This window comes from Harpia harpyja, chromosome 26 (genome assembly GCF_026419915.1).
Source record: "Harpia harpyja isolate bHarHar1 chromosome 26, bHarHar1 primary haplotype, whole genome shotgun sequence".
Lineage (NCBI taxonomy): Eukaryota > Metazoa > Chordata > Aves > Accipitriformes > Accipitridae > Harpia > Harpia harpyja.
In genome coordinates, this window is record NC_068965.1 from 157,146 (window position 1) to 165,770 (window position 8,625).

The 8,625-nt window shown below is 70.4% G+C and overlaps 2 protein-coding genes across 2 annotated transcripts in view; both read right to left on the minus strand.

Annotated features, from left to right (window-relative positions):
• Positions 1-281: 281 nt before the first annotated feature.
• On the minus strand, positions 282-2,348 carry MPDU1 (mannose-P-dolichol utilization defect 1). Its single transcript, XM_052775039.1, is given in 8 exon segments — positions 282-421; positions 503-541; positions 543-614; positions 794-912; positions 1,012-1,097; positions 1,199-1,331; positions 1,783-1,848; positions 2,102-2,348. Coding segments are annotated over 8 exon segments (867 nt in total). The 5' UTR covers positions 2,334-2,348; the 3' UTR covers positions 282-301.
• Positions 2,349-4,392: 2,044 nt separating this feature from the next.
• Positions 4,393-8,625, minus strand: part of LOC128135953 (eukaryotic initiation factor 4A-I-like) — a 4,758-nt gene continuing 525 nt past the window's right edge. Inside the window, 10 exon segments of the mRNA XM_052775027.1 lie at positions 4,393-4,569; positions 4,571-4,598; positions 4,842-4,921; positions 5,020-5,109; positions 5,204-5,341; positions 5,687-5,830; positions 6,493-6,602; positions 7,376-7,544; positions 8,517-8,537; positions 8,539-8,619. Of these exon segments, the coding sequence (XP_052630987.1) occupies positions 4,453-4,569; positions 4,571-4,598; positions 4,842-4,921; positions 5,020-5,109; positions 5,204-5,341; positions 5,687-5,830; positions 6,493-6,602; positions 7,376-7,544; positions 8,517-8,537; positions 8,539-8,619 (978 nt within the window). The 3' untranslated portion in view covers positions 4,393-4,452.

The window sequence follows — 8,625 nt, forward strand, 5'->3', positions numbered from 1 at the left end:
CTGCTGTGGGAATGAATGGAGGCCGGGGCTTGACCCCACAGCGCCCCCTACAGGCGGTGGGGAGGGTGTCAGTGTTAATTAATCCCCTGTAATTAACAAAGAAGAAGAACAAGATGGCGGGGGGGGGGATGGGGGCGGCTGCCCCTTTATTGTGGGGGGCCCGGGGGGAGTCCCAGCCCTCCCCCCACCTTGGTCTGGCGGGGGGGGGCAGGGCTGCCCCACCCCCCCCGTGGGGGGGGCTCTGCTGACACTGCTGGGGGGTCCCCGGGGGGGGTGGGGGGAGTCCGGGGGGGGGGGCGTCTCAGTCCCCCTTGGGGTGGGGGGCGGAGGCCCCCCTGTAGTAGAGCAGCTGGGCCAGCAGGAGCCCGTTGCAGGCGGCCGAGGCGACGAAGGTCAGGGCCAGCAGCACGTCCCCTGTCTCCTGTGGGGACAAAGCGGGGGGGGTGTGTGGGGGGGGAGGATATGGTGAGGGGGGGTTGGGGGTGCGGGGGGGGGGGCTTACCTGGAGGGAGGTGAAGACGCGGGCCAGGGCCCCCCCCCAGCAGGAGGGTGGTGGAGACCCCCGAGAGCTGCCCTGTGTGGCCCTGACGGTAGTTGGTGGCCGCCTGCAGCAGCTGGGGGGGGGACAGGGTCGGGGGGGGACCCAGAAGTCCGGGACACCCCCCCATGTCTCCAAGGGACCCAGGAGTCCGGGGGCCCAAACATGCAGCCCCACCCCACAAACCCACCCAGAGGGACCCTGGCATGTGTGTGTGTCCCCCGTCGCCAGACACAGCCCCCCCCCGCGACGTACCCGGCTGAGGATGATGATGGGCAGATTTGCTGCCTGCAGGAGGGTGGCGAGGCCGGGCGGGGCGTGGGGGGAGAGGAGGGCACCCAGCAGCACCCCATAACCTGCCACAAACAGCAGCCCTGGGGAGGACACGACACACACGGGGCGGGGGGGTGGTCAGGGGACCCAGGTGTCCAGGTGCCCCCCCCCAAAAAGGACGCAGGCGTCCGGGTGCTGACCTCGCCCCGTGTGCCCCCCGAAGTGCTGGATGAGGAAGCCGATGGTCAGTGTCTGTAGGAGGAGGAAGAGTGCTTCCCCCCAGGCGCTGTGGGGTGGAGGGGGGGGGGCGGTCAGGGGGGAGAGCCAGGGGTCCGGGCCCCCCCCCCCAACCTCCCCCCCCCAGCCAAGCCCCCCCCAGCCCCCCACCTGAAGGGGAAGGCGCGGGCGCAGCCGTAGGCCACCGTCCCCCCCAGGGCCAGCAGCTCCAGCAGCACGGCCGGGACGCTCAGCCCGGCCCCGCTCCGGGCCCCCACCACCTTCAGTACCTGCGGCAGCTTCACTGGGGGGGGGGGGGGGGGGGGGGGGAAGGTGGGGGGGGGGTGGGGTGGGGGGGGCACCCCCAGCCCCCCCCCAGCCCACGGCCCCCCCCTCAAGCTCCCTCCCTGCCCCACAGCCACCCCCCTGTGCCCTATGGCCACCCCCAGACCCTTCCCCGACGCCCACGGCCACCCCTAGACACCCCCCCCACCTCACAGGTGCCCCCAAACTCTCCATGGAGCCCCCCGGGACCCCCCCTGCCCCACAACCACCCCCTCCCCGTGCCCCCAAGACCCCTCCAGGGCCCCCCATGCCCCCCCAGCCCCCTCTATAGCCCCCCGCCCCACTATAGAGGCACGCCCAATCACCCAAAGAGCCCCCCCCAGCCCCTTGCCCCCACCCCCATAGTCCCCCTCCCCACCATAGAGATGCCCCCAGACCCCCCCCATAGCCCCCCGCCCACCCCCCCTCACCCATGACGGAGCCGGCGACGATGGCGTAACCGAGCGCTTTGCTGAGGAGGATTTTGAGGCACGGCACTGCGGGGGGGGGGGGGGACCGGGGAGGGAAATCAACGGGGCCGGGGCGGGGTGGGGGGGGTTGTCCCGGGGAGCGCCCCCCCTCCCGGCCAAATACCGTTTCCGCCCGGGAACAAGATGGCGGCGCCCGTCCCTCCTCCCCCGGGCACTTCCGCCCGCCGGCAACATGGCGGCCGCCCTTGATGGCGGCGGTGCGGCCGCCCCCCGCACCCCGACGCCCCCGCCCGCCCCCGCCCCCGCCCGCGCCCCGCACCGTGCAGCAGGTGCAGCCGCAGGAAGAGCTCGTCGAAGCAGCGCTCGGGCAGGAGGAGCGGGACGAGCCAGCCGCGCAGCGCCTCCATGGCGGGCCGCCGCCGTTTTTCCGGGTGCGGCAGGCCGGGCGCATGCGCGGCCCGGCGCGGCGATTGGCCGGCCCCCAGCAGCCATTGGCCCGTCCCCTTGTCCCCCGCACTGCGCCTGCGCCGCCCCCACCCCGGCGCGCCCATTGGCCGCCGCTCTCAGCACGGCCCTTTTCCCCCGGGCGGCGGGAAGGCGTGGGGCGCCGCGCCTGCGCACCGCGCCGCCCCCCGCCCGCCGCGCCTGCGCACTGCCGCCGCCCCGCCCGCCGCGCCTGCGCACTGCCGCCGCCGCCGCGCGCCCCCGGGGAGGTTGGCGGCGCCTCAAGATGGCGGCGGCGGCGGCGGCGGCGGCATCGCTGTCCCGCGGGGCCGTGGCCCTCTGCGTCCTCTTCTACCTGCGCCTGCAGCGCGGGCGGCGGCTGCGAGAGGCCGCCCGGCGGCTGCGAGCCGCCCGTCACCGCCGGGCTCGGGCCCGGGGCCAGCGCCGCTTCGCGGCCCTGTGGCTGGTCGGACGGTTGGGCCCGGGCTCGGTGCCGGCGGGTCGGGAGCGCCGGCTGTGGAGCAAGGCGCGGAGCTCGGCCTTCTGGGAGACGGTGCGGGCCAAGGCCTTCAGCCGCGGGGAGTGGGCCGAGAACTTCCGCCTGGGTCCCGCCACCTTCGACTTCCTCTGCGGGCGGCTGCGGGCGGCCATCCAGCGCCGCGACACCACCATGCGCCGGGCGGTGCCGGCCGAGGTGCGGCTGGCCCTCACCCTCTGGCGCCTGGGGGCCTGCACCGAGTACCGGGCGGTGGAGCAGCAGTTCGGCGTCTCCCGCTCCACCGTCTGCAAGATCCTGCGGGACGTCTGCGAGGCGGTGGTGGCCATCCTGGCCCCCGCCTACGCCGCTCCCCCCGCCGCCGCCGCCGGTTTCGCCCTGCCGCAGCTCGCCGGCGTCCTGGCTCGCCTCCGCGTCCCCATCCGTGCCCCCCCCGAGGACGCCGCCAGTTACAGCGATGGGCGGGGCTGGCACGCGGTGGTGCTGCAGGCCGCCGTCGACGCCCGTGGCTGCTTCTGGGACATCGAGGTGAGCCGGCCCGGCCTGGGCCTCCGCGGCTCCGCTCTCTACCGCCGGGCGCAGCGGGGGGGGCTCTGCCCTGCGCCCCCCGCCCAGCTCGGGGGGGTGACCGTCCCTGCTTACCTGCTGGGCCGCCCCGGGGACCCCCTACTCCCCTGGCTGCTGCGCCCCTTCGGCGGGGCGGAGGCCTCGCGGCGGCAGGGCCGGCGACGCTTCAATGCCGGGGCGGCGGCGGCGCGGGCGGCGGCCGCCGGGGCGCTGGGGCGGTTGCGGGGCCGCTGGCGCTGCCTGCAGAAGCGCAACGACACCGACCTGGCCTTCCTGCCCACGCTGCTGGCCGCCTGCTGCCTCCTGCACAACGTCTGCCAGGCCCGGGGGGACCCCTGCCCCCCACGGTGGCTCGCCCCTCCCCCCGGGGAGCCCCTGGGGGGGAGGAGGAGGAGGAGGAGGAGGAGGAGGGGTTGGGGGAAGGGGAGGAGGGGGACAGGGATGGGGAGGAAGGGCGGGGCGGGGCAGCGGCTGCCGCCGCCCGACGCATCCGCGAGGCGCTGGCCGCTGCGCTGCAGGGTTGAGGGACCCGGGAGTGGGGACCCACAGCGGGGGGGGGGGGAAACACGGACACGGGACACCCCAGCACGGGGGGAGGGTGGGGTGTGTGTCCCTCCAGCCACAGCAATAAAGGTGCGTTTGGAAAGAAACTTTGGAAATGCCGGATCTTGCCCCCAAATGGAGGGTGTTGTTGGGTGGTGGGACTTCTCCCCCCCACACAGTTTGATCCCTGCCCCAGGGAGGGGTTGGGGGGGGTCTTGGGGGATCCCTACCCCATACCAGGGTCTCTCTCTTTCCCTCCCCTCCCCCCACAACAAGCCATGACTTTTTTTTTTTTTTCCCAAAGTTGCTTTTATTCCAATAAATAAACGTTACAAAAGGGGGTGGGGGGAGGGGGGCAGCCCCGGACGCCTGGGTCCCCTCTGGGGGGGGGGGCGGATGGGGGAGGGGCGATCCCACAGGACACCCGGGTTCCCCCATGGCGGGGGGTGGGACTTGTCACCCCCAAAAAGTGACGTTTATTCAAAAGACCAAAAAAAAAAAAACACCAAAAAAAAAAACCCACCAAAAAAACCAACCCCAACAAAAAGAAAAGGGGTGGGGGAGGGGGATGGGCCCGCGGGGGTGGGTGGGGGAGGGGCACGCGCCCCCCGCACCCCCCCTCAGATGAGGTCGGCGACGTTGAGCGGCATCTCCTCAATGGCCGTGTTGTAGAAGGTCTCTATGTCCCGCAGCGTCCGTTTGTCCTCCTCCGTCACCATGTTGATGGCCACGCCCTTAGCGCCCGAACCGCCCGCCCCGCCCGATCCTGGAGGGGGGGAGGGGAGGGATCTGGTCATCCTTTGCCCTCCCCCACACCAGGGGGGTACCCCCCCCCAGCCCCAAACCCCTGGGTCTCTCAGATGGGGGTGTCCAGTCCCCCCCTCCAAGATACTGAAGGGCCCCCCCCTGACATGTGGGTCACCCCCAAACTCCCGAATTGCCCCCCCGAGACACCTGCCCCCCCCCCCCCCCCCAACTTTTGGGTCCCCTTTGGACACCACCCCCTCACCGGTGGATGTAGTTCTCGCGGTTGGTGGGCAGGTCGTAGTTGATGACGAGCGACACTTGCTGGACGTCGATCCCGCGTGCCTGGGGGGGGAGGGGTCAGGGGTAGGGGAGGGGCAGGGCCCGGGGAGGGGCAGGGCCCGGGGTGGGGGAGGGGTGCCCTCCCCCCGCCCGCCCCTCACCAGCAGGTCGGTGGTGATGAGGACACGGCTGGAGCCGGAGCGGAATTCCCTCATGATGACGTCGCGTTCCTTCTGGTCCATGTCACCGTGCTGGGGGGGGGGAGTGGGGCACAGAGAGGGCCGTTGGGGGCGGGGAAGGGGACGACACCCACGTGTCCGGCCCCGCCCTGCCCCGCGCCCCCACCATGGCGGAGACGGTGAAGTCGCGGGCGTGCATCTTCTCCGTCAGCCAGTCCACCTTGCGGCGGGTGTTGATGAAGATGACGGCCTGCGTGATGGTCAGCGTCTCGTACAGGTCGCACAGTGTGTCCAGCTTCCACTCCTGGGGGGGGCAGACCCATGGACTGACCCACGGCGACCCACGCCGCTCTACGAGCACGCTTCTGCCCCACAGCATCTCACAACTACGCTACCCCGCCCCACACGGCCATAAACCGCCCCACAGCTGCCCCCCCTGCCCCCTTCCGGGGGGGGGGAGGGAGACACGTGTCCCCCCTGCTCAGGGACCGGCCCCACATCCCGGGGGTGGCCCATGGTTTCGGGGGGGTGTGGGATCGCTCTGGCATGGGATCACTGCGGGGGGGCCACGGGGCGCCCCACAAATCCATGGACCATGCCGGGGTTGAGAGAGCCGTGTCCCCCCCCGTGTGTCGTCCCCCCCCCTCACCTCCCGCTCCACGTTGATGTAGAACTGGCGGATCCCCTCCAGCGTCAGCTCCTCCTTCTTCACCAGGATGCGGATCGGCTCCCGCATGAACTTCTTGGTCACCTCCAGCACGTCCAGGGGCATCGTGGCCGACAGCAGCACCACCTGGGGGGCGGGGGTCAGACCGGGGGGGGCAGGGGGGCACGGGCCCCCGGGACCCCCCCCAGGACCCACTGGGACCCCCAACAAACCCTCCTGGGACCCACAATGACCACTGGGATCCCCAACGTGTCTCTGGGCCCCCCAACACCCCCTGGGACGCTCAACTCCCCCCCCACACCCCAGGACCCCCAAAACGCTCCCCCGGACCCCCCCAGACAGGCACCGTCACAGCAGCACCAAACTGGAGTGGGGCAGGATAAAGGGGGGGGGGGGCTGACAAACCCCCCACATTGTCTCTGGAGGGCTCAGCGCTCCCCCAATATTGGGACCCCCCCACACACCCCTGCCATAACCACCCCCCGCTGCCCCCCATAACCCCCCAGCCTGTCCTGAGACCCCTGCAAACCCCCTCCCCTGTCCCGCCCCCCCAAATCCTTCACGAGACTCCATAAACCCCCTCCAAACCCTCTGTGGGACCCCCAAATCGCCCCCCACCCAGCACACCAGAGCCCCGCCAAGCCGGCCCATGGCTCAGCCCGGGGAGACGGGAGGGGGCCGGCCTGTGGGGGGGGGAAGGGGAGCGTGGCCCCCTCCCATGAGGGGGGGCAGGGCCATGGGCACCCGCTGCCCCCCCCCCCACCCCGGGCCCCCCGTGTCCCCCCCACCTGCGTGTTCCCGCTCAGCTTCTGGAAAATGTCGTAGATTTGGTCCTTGAAGCCCCGACTCAGCATCTCGTCAGCCTCGTCCAGCACAAACATCTTGATGAACTTGGGGGCTGGGGGGGGAGGGTGGGGGGGTTAGGGGGGTTCCTGGAGGGGGCAGGGGGGTCCTGGATCCCCCCCCGGGGCCACCCTCAGCCCTGGCACCATGATCAGCCCCCATGGGGTCGGTGGCACCGGCCAGGCAGGACGCGGGGCCGGGCCCGCCCCCGCAGGGTCAGGTGACACGCACGAGGTCATCAGCGGGTGGCCGGGGGGGGCACTGACCCCCCCCAGGGACACAAGGACCCCCCTTGGGGACACAGAGCCCCCCCGGGGACACTACGGTGTGGTGGTGGGGAACGACACGTGATGGGGGGGGGCGTCTGGTGTGGGGAGACACGTGAGGGTCCCTGTTGGGGGGGACTCAGGGATGTGTGGGGCACTTGGGGCGGCAGGGGGGGACATTTGGGGTGCCATGGGTACAGTAAGGGGGCATTTGGGGACACTGGGGGGCACGAGGGGGACATTTTGAGGTCCCACGGGGCCACGCGGTGACGCTGGAGGGACACATGAGGCGGCTCCGGTGGCATCTGGGGTCACTTGGGGACAGTGGGGCGGCAGGAGGGCAGCAGGGGGCTGTTCGGAGAGAGATTTGGGGACGTTTGGGGACATTTTGGTCCAAGGGGAGATGATTGAGGGGAGGTTTATGGACGTTTGGGGCTGCTGGGGGACATCTGGGGCCAAGGAGGGGACACTCGAGGGCCATTTGGAGAGAGATTTGGGGCCGCTTGGGCAATTTGTGGGAGTCTGGGGCCTCTCGGGGAGGTTTTGGGGCCCGGGAGCTCACAGAGGTAGCGGCGGTTGAGCATGTCGAAGACACGGCCCGGCGTGCCGACGATGATGTGCGGCGCTTCCAGCTGCAGCTTCTGCACCTCGGCACGAACGTTGGTGCCGCCAATGCAGGCGTGGCAGGAGGCCCCCATGTAATCGCCCAGCGCCATCACCACCTTCTGGATCTAGACAGCCCGTGACATCATTGCAGGGCGTGAGGTCATCGGTGGGAAACCTTCCCCCTGCTCCATGACCCTCCACGGCACCCCCACGAGCCCGCAAACACCCCCCAGGTCCTACGGACACCCCACGAACGCCCCTGGAGCTACCAGGGACTCCCCAGACATCACCCTATAGGTCCCTCAGAGACCCTATAGATGCCCCAAAGACCCACCCAGAGCCCCCCTGGGACGCCCCCGACATCCCAAACCTGCCACAGACACCCCAGAGACCCCACAGATGAGACAAGGACCCACCCAGAGCCCCCTGTAGATCCCCTATAGCTAATGCCAAGCTGCCCCAAGCACCCCAGAGACCCTATAGATGCCCCAGGGACTCCCCCTGTGGCCCTGCAGACACCCCAGGGCACCCTATAGGCACCCCATAGATAACCCAAGCACCCTATAGAAGGCCCGAAGATCCCTCAGAGACAACACCCCCCCCCAGACACCCCAGAGTCCCCCACAGTCTAGATACCCCAAGGACCCTATAGATACTTTAAGGACCCCCGGGGCACCCTACGGACACCCCCATGAGCCCTATAGGCTCCCCAGAGCTCCCCTAGGACCCTGCAGCCCCCCCCATGGGTCCCCACAGTTGCCCCAAAAGCCCTTATACACCCCACAGCTGCCCCACAGCCTTCCTATAGACCCCCCTATAGCTGCCCCATGGGCCCTCCCCACCGCAGCCCCTGTGCCCCAGGCATGAACCAGCAGCGGCCACTGGGTCGTACTGGGATGAACTGGGAGCGGCCACTCTGCCCCACCGGATTCGGGACCGGCACCATGGGCGGCACCACCCTGCCCAGGCGGCGGGGGCTGCTCCACACTGGTCTGTACTCGTCTGTAGTGGTTTATACTCATCTGTAGTGGTTTGTACTGGCCTGCATTGGTTTGTACTGGCCTGCATTGGTTTGTACTGGTCTGCAGAGGGATTACCTGCTGGGCGAGCTCCCGGGGTGTGGGGCGCCAGCACCAGGGCCTGGGTGGCTTTGAGATCGAGCTCAATCTGCTGCAGGATGGAGATGGCAAAGGTGGCCGTCTTCCC